The sequence below is a fragment of the Ambystoma mexicanum genome, chromosome 5p, assembly GCF_040938575.1.
Source record: "Ambystoma mexicanum isolate Mex_15411 chromosome 5p, UKY_AmexF1_1, whole genome shotgun sequence".
In the NCBI taxonomy this organism is placed as follows: Eukaryota; Metazoa; Chordata; class Amphibia; order Caudata; family Ambystomatidae; genus Ambystoma; species Ambystoma mexicanum.
Window position 1 is genome coordinate 23,643,167 of NC_090930.1, and position 26,270 is coordinate 23,669,436.

Consider the following 26,270-nt stretch of genomic DNA (forward strand, 5'->3'; position numbering starts at 1 on the left):
AGAAGAGAACACAAACGCCATTTTAGAATCGAGTTCTGGCAAAAAAATACCAACTGGTGAATTAATATTAAATAAATAAACCAGCGGTATTTTCGAGGCTATAAGAATGAAATAATTAAAGTTGGTAGCCTCAAACAATGGGAAAATCCCATAGAGATTTATCCGCAGTCGAATATAAAAAGTAGTATCCACTGTCACCAGCTAAAACTCGATCAGGGGGGACGGAGACGTGCCCCCTCGAACAACAGACCCCGGGGCAATCGAATTGCCCCGACCAGTACGTCCACAATATGATGGTTTGTACTGGTTTCTGTTCATAATTTGGGACTAGTAAAGCCAATGGTGACTTTATATGCCCTGGGAGACAGTAGTCAGTCCCAGGGTAAGGAGTCTATGTTGGGGGGTCGCTACGACACCCCTGGGTTACGGCACGGAGGGTGCTGTGTAACCCACATCAAAAACACATGAGACCCTATGGAGTAAAAAACCCCATAGCCCATAAAACACATTGAAAGTTAAAGGAACACCTCAAATCATCTCTAAGGGTGGGAGTAAAAGAAACTCACTCTTAGCAGGAGAGAATAAAAAAAAACAAAAATCCAGCAAAACTGATGGGGGACTCACTAGGTTTGGGAAATTAGCCTTACAGAGAATTCTCCCTAACAATCCTCAAAGGACTAATCTGGTGATACCAACAGTTGGAGGACACTTATACAAATACCCTGCAAGAATAATCTGGTGAAACCAACAATTTACTTTTGGGAAGAGGCCCAACCTAATCACAGAAGAGTACAATACCTTTGCATATACTTTCTATTAGACTAGCAAACAGTTTCTAAGGAAGAAAGGATGTTAACCATACATCTTTTTATTTTATTTTTTTATTTAAGTTTAACAAAATTAATTGTTTTTACAAAGGCAAATGTTTACTTTGTTACTTCTGTTTAAGCTTGTTTCTCGCTTTCTTTTTCTTTTTTCCTTCTGTTCTTGTGATTCTTTTCCGTTTTCATTGACCCGTTTCGATTTTTTCTAGGGCAATTTGTAGAATTTGTGTTGTAGCAATTGCCCATGAGGTCTTTTGGCCGCCAATCATGCGTGGCCACCAGGTCGGTTCTTCTCTGTCCCCATAAGGCTCCAGGACCGGTTTTAGATAGCTTTCCCTTGTTGTTAGTAATACCGGGCAAGAGGTTGCTAAGTGTCAAATGGATTCAACTTTGTCCTTCTGTTTACATAGTCTACAGGCATTCGAGTTTGAGAGCCCTTCTGATGAGATTGATTTTGTTGGTCGTGAGTAGGTTCAATCTTGCTCTCAGGAAGAGGTGACGGAGCGGTTTGCTAGGGAATTTTTTGTATATTTCAGCTGAATCGTTAATTTTTCTGGCGAAAGGTGGGAGATGTCTTAGAAGCTTGTTCTTATCCGCCCTTTCTTGAGTTTTCATCCAGTCTAGTTCCTCTAGTTTTTTTTCTTTATTCTGAGCGGATTCTGCAGCAGCTCCTCTTCTGAGCATACAATGGAACTCCAATTTGGCCTTTTTCTTGGTCACCCAGACGGCTAGCATTTTGGATCTGCCTAGCTCGATTTCTTTATGTAGTAGCTTATATAGGGGCGATGCTTCCGGAATCAGGATATTTCTGTAGAATGTAATGCTGCTGTTTTCCGCTAACACCTCTAAGGAGATAAGGCCTAACTCTCTTCTAATAGCTGGCATTGATGTAGAGTTGGGGAGCGATAGCACGGATCTCCAGAAGAAGCCTTCAATTTTTTCCCAGATCTCCTCTGGCAGCGCTGGCATAGCTTCAGCTCTGTATAGCAGGCTGGGAACCACTTTTGCTTTGTAGTAGTTTAGCAGGGGGATCAAAGAGAAACGGCCGAATTTATTATCTAACATGCGTGCTTGAATTGTTGAGGATCTAGCTTTCGTCCAGATGAATCGTTGCATGCATGTTTCTGAGCGAGAGTTGTCTAGCATGACGGCCAGATATTTGAATTCCGCCACAACTTCGATTGTGTTGCTTTCGAGTTGCCATGAAAAGTTCTTCGACCGCTTGTTGTTTTTTTTATTTCTCCCTAGGATCATTATCTTTGTTTTCTTGATGTTGATTTGCAATTTGTTCATTTTGATGTACCCTGCTAAATTAGTTAGGAGCCTCTGCAGGCCGATTGGAGTCTGGTCCACCAAGGTGATATCATCCGCATACAGTACTCTTTCAACCGCCTCTTCTCCTATTTTCGGTGGAAAAGTTTTTGCCATTGTTGCCGAATCCCCATAATCTCCTAAAAAGGCTGTGAACAGTGCTGGTGCTAGTGGGCAGCCCTGCTTGACCCCACTAGCCGTTGTTATTGCATCTGATAGTAAGCATTTTTTGTTCAGTTTTACTCGAATCGTGCTCGAGTGAAGAGCCTTTATGGGATTCAGTATTTTTTTTGGGCAATTGGCAGCTAGCAGTTTTTCCCACAGTAATGGTCTTTCCACCATGTCGAACGCCTGTGAGAGGTCAATGAATGCATGGTACAGCCTTGAAGATCTTTCCTGGGCTTTACCTTTGAGGGTGCTTAGTAACATGATGTTGGCAATGGTCCCAGAATTTTTTCGGAAGCCTGCTTGGAAAGGGTCATTGAGAGTCGCCGTTTTGAACCAGACTTGAAATTTGCGTAGTGAGTAGTGAGGCGAACACTTTCCCAATAGTGTCTAAAAGTGCGATTGGCCGGTAATTGCGGGGGTTGGTCCTGTATCCCTTTTTGAAGATTGGGACGATCACTGCTGTAGTCCATGATCTCGGCAGCAGTCTATTGGAACCGCAGGTTTTAAAGACCATGCTAATAAAAGGTGGACCATTCTTCGAGGAAGTTTTTCAGATCGACATTAGTCACCCTGTCAGGTCCAGGGGCCCTTGTGTTTTTTAGTTCGTGGATAGCTGTTTGGATGGTTTCTCTACCTGCTACATCCACCCATTCTTCGGATTTCTCCGTTATGTTGGTTTCGTTCACTTTGAGGGGGCCACCGAAAACTTCATTGAAGTGGACGGTCCACCAGGTTTCGCTCACGCGGTTAGTCTGGCTCGGCTCAGGGTGGGCACCTGAGGATTTAGTGTCCAGAATGCTCTGGCATTCTTGCCTCCCAGTTTTGTGAGCATCGTTTCAGAGTCTTTTTGGTATAGGGAGAGTTGTTGGTTTCTTAGCCAAGCTTTGTACAGAGTTGTTTCTTTGCGCAGTTCCAATTGCGATTCCTCCATGTTTGCATTTCTTGCATTTCTTTTTAGGTGTCTTATTGCAGCTCTTTTCGCCACCAGTTGCTTGTCATACTGGTGCGCAGAGAGATCTTTCAAGAGGGGATGTTTGGTTCTCCTAGCTTTATACGGGCTCAGTAAAGGCTGATAATCCGGTTATGTTGCCTCTTGCGTTATTTTGGCACCCAGGCAGTTGTGGTATCTAGCTGTTAACTCTTTTATTCTGTGCTCCGTTAGTTTTAAATCGGAACCCTTGTTGGTTGCACTCCGTATGCGTTTCGGTCCACTTTATTTCCCGGGTGGACATGGTCCAAGTTGCCTTGAGCAAATTGTGGTCGCTTACAATCGTTTTTATTACTTCGAACGAGGTTGCAAGTTTAGCATATGGTCACTCGCAAAGATGTAGTCGACAGTAGCGCTTGAGATGTCGCTGTCCCATGTCGGCCGTCGATTTGGATTAGAAAACGATTGCTCAAAATTTGAGCATCCTCTCGACTCCATCAACTCCAACAATCGTATACCTCTCTTTCCTGCTGGGGTGATGTTATATCTTGTCTCTCTCAGTGTTATAGGGCATCTGGCGTTTAAGTCTCCACATATTATGATGTGGGTCACTTCCTGTTCAGTATATAGACTATCGACTGTTTCAATGGTGTATTAGCTCTTCGTCCATTATGATTTGGGGATTCCAGTAAACTACGATGATTGCAATCAGTAGTTTTATATCTGTTCCATTTCTTTGGGAATCTGGCATGGTCCAGCTGGTGAGTGCTGCAAGGTGAGTCCGAGATGCTGACAGGGTCCGTTCCATAGTAATTCCTCTGATTGAACCGCAAGAAGAATTCCTCCGGATGGGCAGCCCAGTTCGTTTTTTTTTGCAGGAGAGTCCACTTTAGTGAACCCGTCTAGGTGTGGGGTTTCTGATAACCAGGTTTCTTGGAGAGCCAAGATATCGTAGTCATTTAGGCTGACATCACCTCTTTGCATCAGGTGTCTGTATCCACGCGTATTCCAGGATCCGAAAGTTCGTACTGCTGTCGACAGGACCGGTTTTTCTAGCTAGCTTCCCCGACAGTTGTGCCGCTGTTCCGTCGGTAGCAAATTGCTATTTGTTGTTCCAGGTTGATAGCTTTTTCGGCAACCACGCCCATAGGTGTTTCAAAGGAGAGGATAGCAGATTTCTTTCTTCCGGATTTGGAGACTTGTCTACTGGCCTGTCTGCCCGCTCACGGCTCACTGCAGCCGCCGAGGGGCTTGTTTTGCGCTGGGTTCCATTTTTTTTTATTTGTAGGCTTTCTGAAAAATGCTTGTCCCTCCTTGACTCTCTCCTTGGCATTCTGTCTCTTTTTAGATCAGGCTCCATCGTGTCGGGGGATCTGCTATAGTCTGATGGCATTGGGTCTGTTATTTTGACTTTGTCCCTCGTCGTTCTTTTGGAATTGTATAGATCGTCTGTTTTGGACTTATAATGCGTCCTTTTTGGCGACTGCTTTGGCTTATGGGCAAAGGCAGTAGGGTCTGGTGTAGATTTGGACAATATTGAAAGCGGGAAGCCTAGTGAGGTTAGATCCTCTAGAGCTTTTTTGATTGATGACGGGACAGCAGAGGCTATATATATATATATATATATATATATATATATATATATATATATATATATATATATATATATGCTTTTGCAATTGATCCTCTATGATACGGTTGAATCCTTACGTAGTCTTCCGTTTTCAGATGTTTCAGTATTTGCTAAAAATGTATCTCACTGTTCTTCTGTTTAGGACCATTTCATCCCTGTACCTTGATGTTTGTTCTAGCTTTAGGGTCAGGGTCGGAGAGCAGTGTACTGATCTTTTTGGGCGGTATTGTTTCCCGCGGTTTTCCGAGTATTCTGTCCTTTGATTCCTTCCTGTTCGATCTCTACCCGGAGATCCGGGATTGGTGTATCTGGAAGGCTCGCCAACACCGGAGTTATTTCCTGTCTTTCTGTGCTTTAAGGTTGTATCACTATTGCGCCGATGGCGATTATTAGGAGGTACTTTCGATGGAGCTCTGTAGATTCTACTTCTCTTCCAGCCTCCTGTTGCTGCGCAAGACTGCTTCCTGCGGGTATCTTGACTTCTCTTCGGTGTGTGATTTGGCTGGTTGCTCCGTTATCATCTGCTTTTTTTGCGAGGTCTTAGCTGTTGAGGGTGTCCTTTGTGTTTTGCCCTCTTCCCCTAATATTGTGTCATTCAAGTGTTATGAGATGTTCATTGAAGACGAGTCAGCAAGGAATTCCTCTGTTGTTCTAGGGTATTTCACGCTTACGTTCGGCGAACGCGCTCTTGGTGGTGGTTTTATTGTATAGGTTCTTAGTGCCTCCTTATCTTTCGGGGGCTTCCGTGTGTTAGTGTTGTCTGGCGGCTTTCTTGTACTAGTTGTTTCTTCTTGCTGCCTTTGCCAACCAGTTAAATCATGTAATTTTAAGAGTGATTGTTTATTTGTTGGGGGCGATCTGTGGACATTGTGGATATTTTCCTTTGTGCTCTCTCCGCATCTAGGCGCCCCCACCCTTTGATCCTTGATGATTTTGTCTGCTTTGTTCTTAGTGTCGGTGCCGCGAGCCTTCCTTGAAGAAGACCACCTCCGGCAGGTTTGTGCTTTTAGGAGACTTAGCGCTACTTGGGGAATTGAAAATGCAAATGTTTTCCCATTGTAAACTCTTTATGTAGCTGACTGAGGTTTTTTCAGCTCAGTTTGAGTACTTTGAGATGTAGTTGCGAAATTCCCTTTTTTGTGGTATGGCTCTTTGTTAGTTTGTCTTCCTTCTGGCTCGTTGTTTGCAGGCAGGAGGTTGGTGGTAGAGATCTCGGAGATCACTTGCCTTTTTTCCATCGCATGGATGTATCCTAAGAATATTAATTTTGTGTGCATCATTGCGATAAGAGTTGTTTGGTCTTTTTGTTTGTCATTGATAGACTCATATAGCTTGCAGAATAGGGCCAGCGCGATTGTTATCACTGACATGATGGTTGTCATGTCTGTTTTTCGTAGGGGTGTCTTTTTGCGAAGGCAGCCATTGGTTGCCCAGGCTCTGGCGTCCATGAGCTGTGGTCGGCGTTGAGGGTAGATTGGTTTCCGCGGAAGGGAGACAATAGGATCCGGGAGGTTCGATCCGTCTTGCCCGGTGGCACTGGCGAATGGCTGCTTTCTCTCCCCTCGCCCTGATGGAAGGTAGTGCCGAGAGGCTTCTTTTTTTGTTGGTTCGTTTCAGGGTGGTGAATGTGGGGAGTCTCAAGGACTAGGTGGGGGGACCCGTCATTTGCCTTTAGGTGTTCCTCCGCTTTCTCTGTTGGCGGGTGGTTTTCCCTTTGAGGTCTCGCTGATTCTATGGTTGTCGGATTCTGAGTGGGATTAGTAGCTCTGTTCGCTCCCAATATACTATTGGGGGACAGGCTTGGGAGACGAGCGTTACTCTTTTCGGGTGTGCTAGTGCTATCTTCTTGTACTGCTGGAGGAATGTAATTAATGTCCTTATTCTCGTTGTTCATTGGGGCATGTACTGCCAATTCTTTTGGAGCTATGGCCAGTTTAGTTTGTACATCATTGAGATTACTTGTTTTCCTGATTTTGATGGCTGGAGGAGGCTCCTTTATTGTCTCTAAGATCTCAGCGTCTGAGAGCTCGTCCAACTGATCGCGATTTTTTTTCCCCTGTTTTATGAAGAAGTCTTTCAGGGAGTTCAGTTGGGCCAGTTTAGCAAATGTCTTTTTTTGGGCGTTTATTTGTGTTATTTTTGCAATCCTGCCCCTCCTTGGAATTGGGGTTCTTTTGCTTGAGCCTTGGATCTTCGGGTCGTCCGCACTTGAGCTTTGCACATCACTATGGGAGTTCTCGTTAGAATGGACAAATGCTGAAATTGGCTCTTTGTCATGAGGGCTCAGTTCTATGTCCTTTAAGCATTGTTGCTCGTCCCGAGGGTCCTGCAGCTCTTCCACCGCATTCCCGGGGTGAGGGATGGGGAGAGCGGCTGAGTTTGTGGTGCCATTGCCGTCGTCGACTGCCTGGGGAGCTCGCTCAATTTGTGAGTCCGCCTGGCGGACGCGTCCATTTCCCCGATCCTCCTTGCCGGCTAGTGCCTCGCCTCTTCCGGGAGCCGCGCGGTGAATCTCAGCGATCGCGGCTCCCCGTGTGGAACACTGCCCCCATGGTTCTGGCAGCTGTGAGGCGAAGTGCAGGCAGGTGGTGGGGGCTCCGTGTTATCTTTAGTTCCATCCGCGTTCTTCTCATTTTGCTGAGGGGTCTCTAAAGTTTTAGCAGTCTTTTCCTTGATTAAGTCTGTGTCAGTGCTCGGGAGACATCTTGAATCTGGTCATGCAGCTGAATGTCTCCCACGATGGAAGTCGACGCAGCGGCTACAGGTGTCTCCACCTCCAAGGGCCCTCCGGCCCCTGGGGAAGAGAACGCCCGAGCCAGCTGGCAGTCGAACCTTGGGGGAAGGATTTCCGTGACATCGATGTTCTCCGAATTAATTTCCGCATGGAGAAGTGGCGCGTGGATGGCTGCAATGTTTGCAGCAGAGTTCAACAAGTGCGGATGATTGTCCGTGTACTTGACTGGGGTTGCAGAAAGCTGCGGACACGCTTTGGCGACGGTAGCCGGTATAACCCTCTCAGTTCCACGTGGTGGAAGAGAATGTTTACCAAGTTTTGAAGGGGCCGACTGTAAGCGGCTTCGAGGGGGGAGTTTGACTTGGGTGCGAGTCCATTCTGCTCATATGTGGTATTGAGCTTCGCAGGGATCTTGTCTCTCCCTCTTCTTCTTGCTGATTGTTTTGCTGTTCGTCTGGTGTTTTGGATGCAGAGGTAGGGGGCATGTCTGGCAAGTCCTTGCACAGACTGCGGCTAGCTCTGCGGCTAGCTCTGCGGCCTGTGGTGGATTTTAAAGGGTCCTCCCACAACTAATCGATAGAACTGGAAGGCAGACTTACAACACAGGTAGCAGGACTCAGGAGCTCGTGGAGGTAGCGACTGCACCATACTTGTAAGCATAGTGCATCACACATCCAAGGTAAGTAAGAACTTTTGTAACTGTTCACTCTTAGAGCTACAGTTACCAACCAACTCTTTACAAGTAAGTAACTTTTACAACACTTTATTTTCTTTTCTAGGCAAAAGTCCCAATCCCTTAAAAGTATTTCCCTTGCTCTTGGAGCATGAGTGTCCTCAGTGGCAGAAGGGGTGTCACTAAGACTAGTGACCAACAGGCAGTGTCAGGATCGGGTCTTTAGTAGCAAAAGTCAGAGTTCCGTAGGCTGACTGGGCAAACAGGTGAGTACTTTACTTCTAAGTTAGAAGAGGATCCAGGGACTTCGCAGAAGACACCCCAGCAGGATTCTAGCATTGGGACTTTGGTGCAATGGATGAGAGGCCTCCCCATAATAGAAAACACCCCACAGCTACACAGAATTCCTAACAGACATAAGCTAAGTGCATACCCAAGCCAATGCAGTACCTCATCATTGAAGAGGATTTTGCAGCAGGAGGACTTCAGGGTCTGCAGGTAAATACCCGGTCAGTGGATTCCTTGTTGTGGTGATTGAAAACAAGACCTCAGAAGGAACTTTGCAGCAGGGATCAACAAAGGAGGCTCTAGGCGAGGTTTTCCTCGTGGCTGAATGCGGTTCTGTGGATGGGGCACCTTTTCAAGGAGCACAGAAAAAGACGGAAAGCCGCAGTTGAATACTCGTCGTTACAAAGGTCCAGCACTTGGTGTCTTTTCGGACTCGATTTGTGTTTCTGGAGATCCACCAAGATGCCCATGAAGTTTCAGCGAGATTCAGAATTCCGAAGACCATGCACTGCACAGTGGCTCGAGGTCCCAGGGTATTGGGGTATTGCAGCAAGGCAAGGTCGCAGAAACCCGTGGGATGGCTCAAAATGCAGGTCTTCCTGAGTCTAGTGGGTCTCACCAGGCTCTGGGTCTGGGTCGTCGTTTTCAGAGTCCCCAGGTAGATTGGAAGGAAGGGCTACAACAGGCTCCAGTTGCACAGCAGGCTCTCTGGTCGCTGGAAACCATTTCAGCCACTTTTCCTTCATCATCCTCTTCGGTTTCAGTGGTCAACTTTTCTTCAGCTTCCAGGTTCGCAGTATTTATCAGGAACTACAGCACCACCTCTGCATTCTCTCCCCGCATTTTACAAGAAGGGGCGGTCTGGTTGTTCAATCAGGACAGCCATCCCCCCCACTGGGATGTGTCGAATTCAGGCAAATAGGAAGACAAAGGGTTGTGGAGTTTTGGCGCCTCCCTCGCTTCTTGCCCTCACAGACAGACTGGAGCCTGGGCGGGGAGTCCAGAGGACTCCTGCCATAGATAAAAATCACACAAATGAATTTCCCACCTGGATGTCAGGGGAAGGAACAAGAACTGACAAACACTAAAATGGCGAAAAAAGAAGACAGAAGCTATTTTGGTAAAATGAGCACCCTTAGGTGCCTTTACTGCAGCTGTGAACACAGCTTGCGGTAAAGGTGCACCAAATTAATACAAGATATCACTGTCACCAGCCATTGAAGGTAAGAATTGTTACAGTTTTAGTGTGAAAGGGGATACATTGTATCTCCCCAGCACTCCATATAAGGTGGGGGTGTGTTGGCTTGACAGAATAAAATGTAAAAGGGATCCAAAGATACCTTTGTACCCTTAGGAACTGTAGCTCTCTCAAGGTTAGCAAAAGAAAGTTAAAAGGGGAGCCCCTAGGGCAACCCAGCAACAACAGGCACTTATTGCTAATACGTTGTTAAAGAGGATAACTTCAAACAGACACTATTGAGAGTCAAAAGAATTACACCCATAAAAAGACTAAACGATCTTGTGAGTGTGGAAAAAGGTTCCCACTCACTGAGGTATTTAGGAAAAATACCTCACTAGTAAAGCAAAATGTTCTGGGGTTGACCCAGGTCAGGAAGATTTACCAGTTCTGTGAAAATCCTACCCAACAAGTTTCCAGAGAAATTAACACTTGCATTTGACTTCTGAATTGATGTGTAAAGAGAAAGACTTTTGGTTTGCCAAAACAGGGGGTTATGGAAACCTTAACAATTGTCTTGAAGTGTGAGCAAGCCTTTTGAACAAAGATAGTCACTTTGCCAAGTGAAGGACATATTGGATTAAACAAACTATGTATTCTACCTGGAGTGGAACTTTGATAGTGAAGAGAACTTTCTTGAAACTGAACTTTATTTTTGAAAAACCTGAATTGATCCAGGGAAAGGGATCCGGCCCTGGTCACAAGGCTTCCTGTTTATGACCTTTGTGTTTGAATTGATTTGTTATTTTGTGAAGTTTAAACAGCCAAATCATTCCTGTATCATTATGTTCTATGTACTCGTGTGAGGGACAGATACTTTTAAACGTTAGGTCATTTTCATTTGGCCTTAGTTTGTTAGCTAGGGAAGTCCTTATTCATCATTTAATAAAGTGGCAACTTGTGAGAAACCTATACCTATGTGTTCGTCTCGCATTTCTGAACCTTCACAGAAGGCAGTTGTCAGCGGTAGGGAAAGATTTTCATTTTGCAGATTACCTTCCATTGGCATTAATGGAACTCCCCACCCCCAACTATTTGCTATTGTTCCTTCAGGTTCCTTTATATCGATGACCCACATCTGTTCACTTTGAGCAGAATCCTGCTTAAATGCATCCCTTCTGTGGCTGCTGGGTCTTGAACCTAGCACTGGGGCTCTACCAAAGGGTGGTTTCTCCTGGGGTTGGCGGCCGTCCTTGCCAAACTCTCCTAGCGTGCCCTTTGGGCCAAAGACTGAAATTTCTGCTTGTGGCAGTGATTTTATATGAATGGTCCAAGGTTTTCTTTCTAGGCTTTTAAGAAACTGGTAACTATTAATCTAAATATACCCTAACATTTGGCGGACTCTGGCAGCATTTACTGGGTGTTCTCTCCTTTTTGCTCTCTCTGTGTTCTGCATTCACTGCTAGCGTTTGCATTATCATAATACTGCGTGCTAGTATTGTGGCAGTATCCAGCGCTGGCATCCGGGGTCCTGGTACCATTATTATGTGTGTGCGCGCGCGTTTTCATGTCTCTGGGTTTTGTTTTTATATACATTTTACTGTTTTTAAACATATATTGTGCTGTGTCTATTGTTACTATGTCGACCTAAAGTACTTCTTTAATGAACATATATGTATTACTTACTAACGTTCCTCAATCACTTGGTTATGTTAATTCCAATTTGTTTATTCAGTATAGGTTCTGGATACTCCATACACTTAAAGTTTCAATAAACAAACTTTGTCTCCCAAATTGTCTCCCAACACGTGTTTCCCCATGACTTTAGCCACGGTTCCTCAGGGGAGATTCTAAAGTGAAAAAAAAAAGGAACCCAAGTTCATACATTCTATGTATATAAACAGAGACTTAAGTGCATTAAACCTCTAGTTTCATAACCACTTCTATCTGAGAAGAGGACATACACTCACCCTTGTCATGTTTCTCATAATTCTGATTCAGTATTGATTGGTATTCAATTTTCTCTCTCATCGGCTCTCTATTTGTCTTCCTTTTGTTCTTTTTCCCTTTTTTCTTAACAAGATACCTATTTCCTTATTAACTGCATGGGAAATCCTTTATTTAAAGTAAGGAGTTATCCTGTATTCTTGTGGACCCCACTACCATCCTCTGAGTTGACTATTCTTGCTTCACCACACCACAACATATCACGTAGGCCATCACGTCACCCCTCGCGCCACCTGACTCGCTAGACGCTGCCCACCCCTGTGCTCCCCGCCACCCGGTACAGCATAACCCCTCCTCTGTGCCCCTCTGTATCCTACCCCCCGCTGTATCTCGGTTCCATTGTTACCACTGAAAAGCAATTGGTTATGCCTCTGTAATGTTGTATACCTCTCTAAAGTGCTCAGTTAAGTATCTGTATTTGTGTATAACTCTGTAAAGCGCCCAGGTAAGTATCTGTATTGGTGTATACCTCTGTAAAGCGCTCAGTTAAGTATCTGTATTGGTGTATACCTCTGTAAAGCGCTCAGTTAAGTATCTGTATTTGTGTATAACTCTGTAAAGCGCCCAGGTAAGTATCTGTATTGGTGTATACCTCTGTAAAGCGCTCAGTTAAGTATCTGTATTGGTGTATACCTCTGTAAAGCGCTCAGTTAAGTTTCTGTATTGGTGTATAGCTCTGTAAAGTGCTCAGTTAAGTTTCTGTATGGGTGTATACCTCTATAAAGCGCTCAGTTAAGTATCTGTATTGGTGTATACCTCTGTAAAGCGCTCAGTTAAGTATCTGAATTGGTGTATACCTCTGTAAAGCGCTCAGTTAAGTATCTGTATTGGTGTATACCTCTGTAAAGCGCTCAGTTAAGTATCTGTATTGGTGTATAGCTCTGTAAAGCGCTCAGTTAAGTATCTGTATTGGTGTATACCTCTGTAAAGTGCTCAATAAATACAATAATAATAATCCCCAAGGAAGGTTTAAATATTGCTCGTTTTGCCTAGATTTAGGAAGGAAAGCCTACATCCATCATACATATGGGGTAGGATATTCCTTCCAACAATGCTAAAACAAAGGCAAGGCACAGTAGCATAAGAATCGCAATCATATTGGAAAGATAGCTAACCGTGTCACATGCTAGCTGCTGAGATTGGTGCGCAAACTACACGTACAATGTTTAATCCTTGTGGGTTCTCATAGCCTCGCAGTCGTCCGCGCTCATTAAAACGAGCACCACCGAGTTTGGTATTGGCAACACCTGTAAAGTGTCTATAGTACTTTAAGGCCACTGCTGTGGCAAGATGAGTTATACTGGGGACTTACACGGCTATTCAGTAAACGTGGAATACATTAAACAGCCCGGAAACGTAAAAAATAGAATTCCACTAAACACACATGGCCAAGAGGACATTTGCCCAGACACAACAAGCAGTCCAGGCTGCTCTGGGGTCTGCTGAACCTCACCCATGCAGTACATAACACAGCAGCTAGTGGGCACACTATTCTCAAGAGGCAAAAGGACACTGAGCTCAATGCAGCACCTGCTAAGCCGTGGAAGCAGAGGGTTATTTTCTATCCACCAGTCAGAATACAGATGGAAAAACGTAGTACAACCCAGGACCTTTACGACCACACTCCCCCCCAATACTTGGAGTCGTAAAAAATTCCTCCATTCCACCCAAACAGAAAAGAATACACAGGTACTTCACAAACATGCATCATAGGGTAACAACGTACTTGTTCTGAAGGTCGAAGATGCGTTGGCATTCCTCCTTATATCTTTCCTGATGTTCTGCCACAGAAAAGCGTGAGCCACGAGCAAACTTACTCATGGGGCCCTCACCAGACCGGGCCTGCTCCGTAGACATGGTCCGCACGACATCGATAACTTCCCAACGAGACAGCTTTTTAATCTGAAACACACACCAGACAAGTTCCGTTGATTACAAAAGCAGGAGTCAAAAGGGAACTATAAACAGGGGCGAGAGAGAGTCCCAGGTCATCTGTGACTGAGGGATGAATATATCAGGGTCCCACATTTTGAGTTGCATTACCTGGCAGGTCAGGATTGGATGGTGGAGGATCCCAACCCTGCAGCGAAGCTGCTCATGCGTACAGTCCCACACTACTTTCTGAAGGAATGGTTATGGGCCAAAAGGCAGAGAATTAGATCGCTCTTGGTGTCACTGGGGGTGCCATTGTGGGATAGAGTGCTTAAACTCATAGGCCTAGTGGATCCAATTTCTCTCAGACCCCCTTGGTGTCTGGTATCGTCCTCCACACAGGCGCGGCTAGCTATATGTGCCGCTTGGGAGCCCTGTGGGGTAGCTACAATTGGGGATGTTTTACGGGACACTGACTTGATACCATTCAGTGACCTAATCGATAGCACAGGATTATCTGGAGGCCAATATTTATTATACTGTGCAATTAAGAGGGAGATAAATGGACGTTGGCCTACGTGGAGGGAGTCACTGGAAAAGCATGCAGTTGCAGATACCTTCTACGACATCTGAGGACGGACACACCATATCGAGAATATAGGAGTTGCTGCTCACGGGAGGTCCCCCCTCTCCATCGGTGGTGAGGCGTAAGTGGGAAGAGGACTTGGGAGCCCCCTTTTCGGATGCACAGTGGAAGGATGTTCTAGGTTATCATAAGAGAGTGTCCCGAAGTGCCAGCTGTTTGTGACACATAGCGCCTACTTGACCCCCTTGCGGATTTCTAGATTTCCGAGCGCAGGCATTAGACTATACCCGAGGTGTAACTCCGAAGAGGCGGGTATGCTACACATGTTCTGGGGGTGCCCCACAGTGCAGGTGTACTGGGAGGAGGTAGTGGCCAAACTGCAAAAGGGAGGGCTGACACTGGATGTTCTCTCCCGGGGGCGTGCTTGTTGGTGCGTTTTCCACGACCAAAGCTGTACAAGACTGGGCCACCCCTACTACTCAAACCCAAGTGAGAGCCTTTCTAGGTCTCACTGGGTCCTATAGGAACTTCATAGAGAACTATGGGACCATAGCTTCTCCCTTGAATGTGATCTCCTCACCCAAATTACCAAATAAGGTCAGGTGTAATCAGGAGTGCACTCTCGCCCTGAAGGACGTAAGAGAGCCCTTTGTCAAGCTCCAGTCTTGAGAGCTCCTGACTACAACCAATCCTTTATTGTACAGACAGATGCTTCCAATGCAGGGATAGTTGAAGTTTTGAGTCAGCTGGATGGCAGGGAACACCCCATCTGCTTCATCAGTAGGAAACTGAAGGAACCCGAGACAAGGTGGGAAACCATAGAACATGAATGTTTTGCCATTGTGTGGTCTCTGAAGAAGTTTAGACCATACATGTATGGCTCTACTTTTGTAATTCAGACAGACCACCAACCCTTGAGATGGTTAATGCAGATGAAGGGGGAAAATCCTAAATTGTTATGGTGGTCAATCAGCCTACAAGGGGTTTGATTTCACCATAGAACACAGGTCAGGGTGTAATCACCAAAATGCTGATGGTCTCTCCAGAAAGTATGGCCGACTGGATTAGGCAATTCATCCTGGGGGGCACCAGTGTTGGGGAGAATTCTCAATTGTGCGTTAATTCCCTTCTACCTTAGAGACTCGCAGCTCTTTTGCTGGACTTTGGGACTTGTGATTTTCTATCCTGGAGGGAGTGAGACCTTTTCCTCACTCTCTCGTGTATTGGTTTTATCCGATTTGGACTCTGTTTCTTTTGGTTTTGGAGTCCACAGGCATCACTTTTGTATTGTGACACAGCACCTTCAGTGTCAAAGAGAAGTCCTTTGATTTCTCATAAGGTTTAAATACCTTCTCTTGGATAAACTACTGTTCCCAAGAGTAGTAAAGTGAAATTGACTTTACTTACCTTTTCCTCTTTGTAGACCCAGCACACTCCATCTTATGCGGAGTGCTGGAGGGGTTGCTTAGTATCCCCTTTGTCTACTTTCTTCTGTAACATTTGCATGTTACCCTCACTACAGTTATAGGCTGGTGGCAGTGGTTTAATGTTCCTACCATTGTGTGTTTTTTACCGCAGGCTGCATTTGCAGCTGCAGTATTGCACCCATGGGTGCCCATTTTGTCAAAAAGGCCCGTCTTCTTTTTCCGCCATTTCTTGCTTGTGCAGTCTTTCTTGTGTTTTACTCTGCGCACCAAACCCCTTTGTTTTGTCTTTGGTGGGACTCACTGGTGAAGCATGCCTCTGGCTCCAGCTTGTCTGGCAGGGCAGGAAGCAAGGGAGGTTAACGAAACTCCCTGTGCTTAGTCTCAGGAATGTACCCAAAGGTGACTGGTTGGCTGTCCTTCCAGGACAGCCACCCTGCTGTGTGAGTGACAGCTAGGCGGCAAATGAATGGGAGAAACCTGCTTAAAAGGCAAGGGTTTTGGGACTAAAGTCGGAGTGGACCACTAGGAGAAACACCCGACGATGAAACCGTGAACGTAGCTTGCTGCATCCTCCTGGACCTTTGAATTGTTCAGTGAAGCCCTGCTGCTGTGCTGAAACTCCTTTTTCTAAATCGACAAGAGCAGCTCCGGAAGGGACAACTTCTTCCCTTGGGTTAGTGGGCCAACTAACCCCCAGACGAACTCCACTGGACCCTCTTCCCCAACTGGCTGTACTTCTTTGCTACTGCAGGAAATGAGTGCCAGGGGTCGAGAAATCCATAGTCGAGTGAAACGTCTTAAATCCGTCCAGAAGCTACAGGAGTCTCCTAAGGACCACCCAGAAGCAGGACGACCAGAGCTTGAGTCCCCTCACCAGAGTGCAGGACTCAAGGAGTGATGAAAGCCCAACCGGTATCCAAGATCTGCAGTGGTGCTGTTTACCGCACGCAAAACCACGAAGTGCTGCTGATCCTAAAGAGCCCGTAGCTGCCGACGACCTCCAAAAGTCCTCCCTCTTGTTTCCATGACTGAGGCTCAGGAACCCAGGATCTGCATCGCTGTAACCGGTCAGAATCCAGCTGGACCACTCTTCTAAAAATCACAGGTACTGTTCAGACTTGGGAGTACTTACCTCAGTGTCTTTCTCAGTTGAGACTTGCATTGGCTTCCTTTTTTTAGAGTTGATTCCAAATCCGCTTTTCATAAGTGTAACAGCTTTTAACCCTACAAGTGATTTCTACAAAACTCTCTAACTTTGTGCAAGACTTTTATTATCTACGAAGTGCCTCAGCTCCATAGACTATGCTCCAATTGACTTTGGCTGTTCTGGATCCCTGCAGACTCTTCTAGTCCATTGACTTTGATATTGCTGTCCCTCAGAGGTTGTAACTTGTTTTTAGACTGTTATTCCTGCCAAAGGTTTGTCTATACTTGATTGGAAGATTTAAGTATACCCACATGCCCTGCAAACCTGTTTAACCTTTTTCCTTCTTGTACCCTTTCCTTTCTACAACCTCAGAATCTGCAAAATATAACTAGTGATGTATAAATGCCATTACTGTCCTTGTGAATGAAGTCACCTCCGGGTGCAGGAAGTGTGTAAGAAGCAGATCCAAAGCAGATCCACTAACTGATGCGGATTCTGAAAAGTGTTCTTAAATTAGGATTCTTACATATCTTGCCCTTTTTAAAGAACGCTTATTTAAAAAATTGATGTTAAATAAATAAACTATTTTTAACGGAAACCTTGAGTGTAAGTGTTACTTGGCGACTTGTATTTGCAAATTTCATTGCTACAGCTCTATAGCTCACATTTACCCCTCTTGAGATAGGCCTGGCTGCTCAGTCACACTACCAACTTGTGTGGTACAGACCTATACCAAAAGGTGGGTTACCAATACCAATTAGATAAGTGTTGTGTAGTCTCCCACAGTGTTACCACACCAATTATTACCCAACATGTGCTGGGTGGGGGACGCCAGTCTGCAAGAGACATTGGCGTTTATAACTCTGGAAAGGAGAACTTGGCGCAGACTGTGGAGGATGGTGGGGAGACGAGACCCGTACTCGACAGCAACCTGCGGGAGGAATCGGGGGGAGGTTTGCAGCCTTCGGCTCCACTGGGAATCACATGGGATAATCACTCTGGGAGACTTACCCAAGGAGGGGGAGTGGGCGGGATTCCCTGAACTTACAGAGAACGATGATATTCCCAAAGGACCATAGACTAATAAAGACAGCTGAGGAAAGATGGCCGGGGCTGAAGAAGGGCGAGGAGGGCGACGCGATGCTGGATGCACTTTATGATGTGGAGGAAGGGGGGGACGCGTGATTTCAAGGCTTTACGAGATGGTACTAAATGCACTCAGACAGAGCGCAAGGTGAGAACCAAGTGGGAGGGAGACCTGGAGCAGCCTTTCACAGATGGGGAATGGGCCAGATTGCTGGTATACACAAGGAAAGTGTCTAGGAACACTAGATTTAAGCAGATAGAGCTACAAGTCATACAGAGCATACAGGACCACACAAGCCATTTCCAAGACCTCGGGAGCCGAGGAGCATAGATGCCCCAGATGCGCAAGTGACTCTGCAGGGATGTCACACATGTTTTGGCCATGCCCAGTGATCAGGGTTTTCTGGCGGAGCATATCATGCACAGTCATGAGAGGGGGGATAGATCTGCAGGAGTGGTCACCCGAGGCATGCCTATTGGGACTGTTCACACAGCGGGCCGGGGCAGCACATCTGACAAAGATGAAAGATCTTATTTGTGTCTTGGCCAAACGATGGATTGTGCTAGCATGGAAGTCAGCGGAAGGTCCCTGCATAGAGGCATGGGGGGTAGACTTAAAGAAATGGGCAGAAGCCAAGATGGTCGTGTGGCACAGGGGACAATAGGAGGTCAGTAGTGGTGTGACGTCATGGAACACACTAGTTCAGATGATGTTTGCAACCCCTGAGCTCAACTCAACAAGGTAGCAGTGGAGAGAGACTTAAGCGGCAGACAGAAAGGGATAGGGGCGAGGTGGACCGGACGATTTGTGGTTGACGGGCGGGAGAGGAAGCATGCAAAGTTGGGGTTGTGTTTAGTTACAAACTGTGAACTGAAAATGGGATGTTGTTAGGAGCTACTGGGCTGTGGAGCAGTTGGGGTGGGGATGTGGGCGAAGGGACTCAAGTACTGAAGGACGGTGGCAATAAGTATCACCTGAGAATCAAACAAACACAAAGAGATCGGACCCATTACCAAACGCACAGAGTTTTAACAAACGCGCATAGGTTAATTATTTACTTGCTGCTGTCCTTGTTTTACTTTCAATCCTTGAGAATGTATAATGGCTGGTTGCCAAAATGCAATAAAAAGAAGTAAAAATAGATAGAAGTTAGAAGAGAGTGATGGAGGAAACAGCTGGTGAGAGAGAGGAAAAAGAAGTGTATGTTTATGTGGGTACATACCACTCCTGGATTCGTACAGTTCTATTAAGACAGTATTACAGGGTGATATTCTAATCTCTAGCACATGAGCTACAAAAGGACTATGCGAACAAGCTCACCTCTTCCTCAGGAACTCCGAACTTGCGCAGCAGCTGCTTGGCATTCTTTAACGAGAGACGACGCAGATCAGCATCAGTGCCAGTCACAGTCTTCTTTGCAGGCTGAGGTTCTTTATCATCTTGCTAATAAAAAAATGAAATCACACAAGAGCCTTAGATAACTGTTCAGCAACATTAGAATTATCCACAGGTTCTTAACTTCAACATATTTAATAACTAAAGCTAATAACTGAGCACAAAACACAAGCAACAACATGACAAGACTAAGAACAGAGAGGAAGCACATGTTACAACAGAAAGAAGCATCTTCCATGACTACTAACACTCACTCAACAGCAGCCGGACCACTAGGGCCTCACCTATTCTAGAATGAATGACCCACATCAGCACAGTCCCTGTCGTGTACCAATGCATGTTCTGCTTCATGTAGCTTTTTGAATCAAGCCTTTTCTACTCTTTGAAGTATGATGCAGGGTCTAAAAGGAATAGTGGGCATTCTTAAGTCAGCATGTGATGCTATATAAAGCTCCAAAACAAATCAAAATACTTTTCGAAAGTAGACAGATTTCCTGTGCCAGCTTGCCGCTATTTATTAGGTAAGATTTTCATATTTATTTTAAATCTTCCTGACCTGCGTCAACCCCAGAATATTTTGCTTGGACTTGGTGATTTATTCCTTGTCCCCAGGCGAGTGGGAATCTTTTTCCCCTCTCACCTATCCTCGTACTCTTTTTTATGGGTGACATTGTATGTTTCTCCACAGTGTATGTGTAGATTTATAGTTCCCTTTAACGTTTGGGCTGCATGTAATTTACTATGGCAGCACACAACACCTTAAATGCAGTGCTGCCGAGTTGCCTTTGGGCTTCCCTTTCTTATTGCTCTTTATAACTTGGGTGAACTACTGTTCACAAGAAGTAAAGTGTTTGGATAGCCAGCCTCCCCCTTTCTGTAAACTGTAGGGAGAGTTTGCAGAAGTCATGCTGTAGTTCCTGATAAATACTCCGATCCTGGAAGCTGCTGACAAGACGACCACTGGAACCAAATCTGAAGAGGAAGATGAAGAATAGATGGCTGTAACAAATTTCAGCAACCAGAGAGGCTGTTGTGTAACCAGAGCCTGTTTTAACCCTTCCTTTCAAGCGACCTGGGGATCCCAAGAATGACGACTCGTACCAAGAGGCTGGTGAGACCCACTAGTCCCAAGACCACCTGCATTATGAGCCATCCCTCAACGAGTGGCGGCCTTGCTGGGCTGCAAACTGCCAATACCCAGGGACCACAAACCAGTGTGCGGTGCATGGTCTTCCAAAGTCCGATTCTCGCTGACACTTTGGTGGACTCCTGCTGGACCTCGGGAGACATGATTCTAATCCCTGAAGTCCCCTCACCAGAGTGCAGGACCAAGAGAGTGATGAGAATCCAACTGGTGATATTCGTCCTTCATCTGGGTCCTGTAAAAGGGCACCAGAACCACGGAGCAGTGAGAAGTTGTGAAGAATCCTTTGTTGGAAGCCTCTCCCATTGACTGCTGCTACAGGTTTCCCTCCAGAGTCCATTTCTTCAGTCTCCAGACCAAGAATCCAAGAACCAGGTGTTAGGGAGAATTCTCTCTTTAGGCTGAATTTCCTAACCTAGCAAGTCCCCCAGCAGCTTTGCTGGATTTCTGGAGTTTGTTTTTTCCTCCTGCCAAGAGTGAGACTCTTTTCTCCCACTCTTGGACATGATTTATGGTATTCCTTTGACTAGTAATGTGTTTTATGGGCTATGGGGTCCTTTACTGCATAAGGTCTCATGTGTTTTTCCTATGTGTGTTACACAGCACCCTCCGTGCAGTAACACAGGGGTGTCATAGTGACACCCCACCATAGACTCCATACCCTGGGACTGACTACTGTCTCCCAGGGCATGTAAAGTCACCATTGGCTTTACTAGTCCCAAATTATTAACAGAAACCAGTACAAATCATCATATTGTGGACCTACTGGTCGGGGCAATTCGATTGCCCCGGGGTCTGTTAGTCGAGGGGGCACGTCTCCGTTCCCCCTGATCGAGTTTTGGCTGGTGGCAGTGGAAACTACTTTTTATATTCGATCGCAAATATTTTCCTATGGGATTTTCCCATTGTTCGAGGCTACCAACTGTAATTATTTAATTCTCATAGCCTCGAACATACCGCCGGTTTATTTAATTAATATTAATTCTCCTGTTGGTATTTTTTGCCAAGACTCGATTCTAAAATGGCGTTTGTGTTCTCTTCTGTGACTCCAACCCAAGTCGAGCCCTTTGTTCCACTTTTTGGCGGGCTTCTCCACAGAAGCCTCCAAAAGTGGTGCCACTCTGGGTACCACAGGGGGTGTGGGAGGGGGTTTAGGCACCCTGGACTGAGTTACCTTGGTAACTCAAGTCGCACTCTTGTGTGATTGGCCCAAGTGGTGAGCCGGCCGGCTCACCACTTAGCATGTTTGATTGACAGCTAGGCTGAGTGAATGGGGGTTTTCTGCATAAAAGCAGGGCTTTGGGGACTAACTTCAGAAGTCGCCACAGGACCTGAGAATCCGACGAGGGGGAAGCTGAGCCGACCTACCACGACGACACCACCGGTGGAGCCCTGCGGAACCGACTCACCACTTCCTGACGACAGAGAAGATCTCCCGGCTGGAGAGGCTTCTTCCCCTGACTGGTGGGCACAACCAGTTTACCTTCTTCTCTTCGCACCCCAGACCGGTCTGTGGTCGAATTGCCCGTGCAAAGCACCCCGGCGGCCGGATAGCCACTCACCACTGAACCGCGAAGCACCGGACCGCTCCTTGTACCCGAGAAACTCCATGGCTGGTTTCTTCCCTGGCAGTGCAACGGACTCCTGTCTTCCTCCACGACAAGATCCTCTCTTCCCCCGGACGAAGCACCGACTTGCATCCGCTGCCAGGAACAACTGCCCCCGCTGGAGCGTTCTCACCACTTCAAGGGACCGTGTCCGCCAGGCCTCCTTTTCTAAAGATTGCTACAAGGTAATAATAACCCCTTAACCTTCTGGACTGGGCTGGCCGCCTTGACCCTCTAACTGGTGCCTTTTGTTGGTCCAACTCCTTTTTTGAACCTTTAGAAGACTTTCGTGCACTGCAACCGTGTGACCTTGGACACATTTCGTTTGGATCCTCTGAAAGTGGGTCCGGCCTCTTGAACTCTAACTTCACGGTTTTACTTTGCCTTTCTCTCTTGTCATGTTCTGGTAAAAGTGTTGGGATCTGTTTCAACTTGTTCTCTGCTATTCTCTCCCTTTTTAAAACAAACTATTAGAGTGCCATCTACGTTAAGCGCTCACCGCGGTCTGAAAATAAGTGGAGCTTTACTTAAGACTTGTCTAATATTCTTTTAAGGGAGTGTATATCTTTTAGTGACCATGTTTTTGAATTGCTTACTATTAGTGCCTGTGTGTTTTTCTAGATGTGGCTTTAAATAAATAATTATATCTCTTTTGCACCAAGCCCTGGTCAGTGTTTACTTGTTCTACTGTGTTCTCTTGACCTATTGTATACTGACTCTGTGTTCTCTTGACCTATTGTATACTCTGTATACTGACTAACTCTTCTTGAGGGAAGTCTGACTGCTCGGCCACAGCTACCAAGTGAATCTGTGTGGTACAGACTGCTACCAAGTGGGTTTACTGCCAAACACCTGTAGTCCTAAATCTTTTGCAGTGGTCCCAGAGGGAACTGCACAGGTTTCTGCCTAACACCAGGCCCTGTGCTGCTGCATCCTTAAGGCATCCACCAAGAAATGGTACATGGTAGTAGGACATATTGTAATTTGTATATTTGAACTTTGTTTACCGAGGGAAGCTATTTGTCTCTACTCTACCCCGAGTCCAAGGGCTCCACAGAGTGACTCTTCTGCAATCTGTATATTTTGTACACTAGATATTATTGTAACTATATAGCTACCACAATTTGCCCTCTGAACTATGCGTTGCATCTACTGTAACTATTATATTTGCAAATTTTTGTATATTATATTACTCTGTATATTTTACAACTTTGTAAGCCTTGCATCTTCATAATGTTGCGCCCTATTACCTCCGGGTCTGGAGCGCGTAATAAGTGAATAAACAAACAAGAAGCTCGTCTTTTCTGCTAAGGTACTATGGTGGCTTGGGTAATACTTACCTTAACTCATGTGTGAATCCTGTGAGGCTGAGTAGGTGAATCAAGTGTTTGGGAGTTTATCCATACCATTCTCCCAGGCCTAATGCTGGAACTCACATGCAGAGCCTTCCTTTAAGTCCCTGAACACTTCAGCTAACTCAGGCGACTACTTACTTGACTGAAAAGATATCCTCTGGAACTCTGACTTTCCTGCCACTGAACCCTATCTTGACCTGCCTACAGCTGGCTCCTAGACCAGTAGGGTCCCTTCTCTGTCTCTGAGAAACCTAATGCTCTAGACTAGGGAAGGACTTTGATGATAAGACTTCTGTCTTGAAATGTATTACAAGTATGAAAAGTACTTACTTGCTAAAGGAATTAGTTTGGTAACTATCTCTGTAATAGCATACGTTACCAAGTGTTCTGAAGTTTATACTTACCTTTAAGTGGCTGAGTGCCCTTTTAAAATTATATAAGTTATTTTACTTACTTTGAATAGTGTTTCCCCCTTCTGAAAAGTAATAAGGGTTGGTACTGTTTTACCAATTCTTAACTGATTGTAAAAGGTCACCAATAGTGTTTACCTGCCTGGAATAACAGATGGTCAAACTTGGAGTGTATCGTTGGGTTTCGATTTCCCTGATCTGCTTCAGTGCATTTTTAAAACAGTCTTGGAATTGATACTTGTCTGTGAGTTGCTTATAGCCCCTCTGAAGTATACGGGTACTTTCTTACCCTGAACTACTGATTGCCTTCTTAAAAGTAGGACAAGAGTTCTTACTAACCTTAGAATTGCATTCTACACTTCCGAAAAGTATCATTGGTTCAACTAGCTATTCCTGTATTAGAAATATTGTAAAAGTGATATACCAATAGGTTCTACTGACCTTCAATATCTGCTGCTCTTCTAAAACCAACACTTGGTTGTGCTTTCCCTGAATTGCTTTAGTGCACTTCTAAAATAGTTTCACTAGGGTTCTTACTTGTCCATGAGTAGCTTAATGCCCCTCCAGAACTTATGAGTTAATTTACTCTCTCTGAACTGTGTTCTTAAAAGTAATACTAGTGGTGTAACTGTATCGTCCCGGGAGGTCGCTCAGCAGCAACGTGCTTGCCTTGGAAACAAGACGACACGAAGCAACACAGGTTCGATCCCCGGGTCTGCGTTTAGAAACTTATGGGTATTAAGCACGTTATAAATACGCAACTTAGACATATTCCGGTAACAGCGCCTCAATGACCCCGGGCTGTGTGACCGCTTTAAAAATGCAAATAAATAAATCTATTCAGAATAGAAGAGAGTTGAACGTTCTTTTGACTGGATGTCCCAACATATTCCACATCTTTGACATGTAATGTTCACAGCTGTGCTGCATCGGAAATTATTTCGGCAGAGGGCGTCCTGTGTCGATGTCCCTCGACGACCTCTGTCAAGGGCGACGTCACTGGATGTTATAAATGGGACGCACAGCGCACGTAGCCTCAGTTTATGTCTTTTCCTCCATAACGTGGAACATACTCGTACACAACTGCTGCTTGACTGCACATTGCCTTGCGGGAACGCGAGCTGCAATAGCATAAGAAATTCTCCAGAGGGGCAGGCTGGGAGGGCGATGTGGAATACGTTGGAGTAACATCCAGTCGAAAGAACGTTACCAGTTGGTAAGTAACTTGTTCTTCGAATGGATTGTGTCCTCCAACGTATTCCACATCTTTGACAGACTCCCAAAGCAGTATCAGTGAATGGAGGAAGGAGAAGAATTTAGAATACCCAATTAGATGGCAGAATAAAGCACTGCTTTTGCAAAGGTCATATCTTGACCATGGAAAGTATACAGGGAGTAATGCTCGACAAAGGTGTGGATGGAAGACCACATTGCAGCACCACAAATATTCTTAATAGGAACTCCCCACTGCAGGGATGTAGCCACATCCCTAGTGGAGTGAGCTTGCAATACCTCGGGAGGGTCCTTGCCCGAAAATCTGTAGCCCTAGAGTCCGTTCTTTTTGGCTCCAAATCCAACTTGCACTAGAAAAGGCAGGAGTACTGAGATATGATTGGACTTTGGCGGTGTATTTACTTGGCACATACCCCGATCAGACAAACTCTAGCATATAGTTAAGGCAATGGACCTGGCTTGTGTCCTTGCAAAACGTAGAATTGAAAAGTCATGAAAAAATAGCTCTGGCCCATGTTACGCTGTCTGGTGGAGAGTCTGGCTGTGACAGTCTGTTGCTGAGACGACTGAATGGTGTAGAGCCTTAAGAAGGGGTATGGCAGAAACCACCATCAGGTTGGGGTCTTGGAAGGCCCTATTGCATGCTATGCTCCTGCACTCCAATGGTAAACCCCCATGAGAGGTGACACTATCTGGATACATGCTACTGGGCCTGGTGCCCTCCCGTTCATTTTTCTCATCTCCGTTATACCTGATGTTAAGTTGTAGACAAACCAGTGCTTTCTTTGCCTTATCATTTTCCCTGCTTCTCACCTGATAATTATATTATATTACACCGTTCAAGGAAGCTATAACGAATCCTCACTTGCAAAGTGGTCTCATTTCCTTTTATATTGTAGTGGCGTATCACTACTAAGCTGGAACTATTTAGGAGAGCAAATGGACACTTAAGGAAACGTTACATGAGCTCCAGCCACCTGTTTTGTTTTCAAGCTTGCTGATGAGTAACCCCTCTTTATAGGTGTAATTACAGCAACTTACCGTCTATAAGGGCCTGTATTCATTCAACAGAATTTGTTTTCAATAAGGCCTCACAAAAAGCTGTATCTAAATCTTCTACCAATAAAGAATTATCTGCACAAGCTGCACCCACACTAAAGAGGCCAAACAGTGACTCCCCTCCACCGGCCCAAACACTATTGGAGGATAATATGGAATCCATTCTGATGCAAATAAGAGTACTTAAACCATTTATGGAATCCAC

The 26,270-nt window shown here is 45.5% G+C and overlaps 1 protein-coding gene across 5 annotated transcripts in view; it reads right to left on the minus strand.

Annotated features, from left to right (window-relative positions):
• TAF1 (TATA-box binding protein associated factor 1) overlaps positions 1–26,270 on the minus strand; it is a 1,380,965-nt gene that overhangs the window by 585,673 nt on the left and 769,022 nt on the right. For all 5 annotated transcript variants that reach the window (XM_069612352.1, XM_069612355.1, XM_069612353.1 and 2 more), the window contains exons 21-22: positions 19,183–19,305; positions 13,470–13,645 (exon numbers count right to left, since the gene is read on the minus strand). In XM_069612352.1, coding sequence (XP_069468453.1) covers positions 13,470–13,645; positions 19,183–19,305 — 299 coding nt within the window. The remainder of the gene's footprint in view (positions 1–13,469; positions 13,646–19,182; positions 19,306–26,270) is intronic.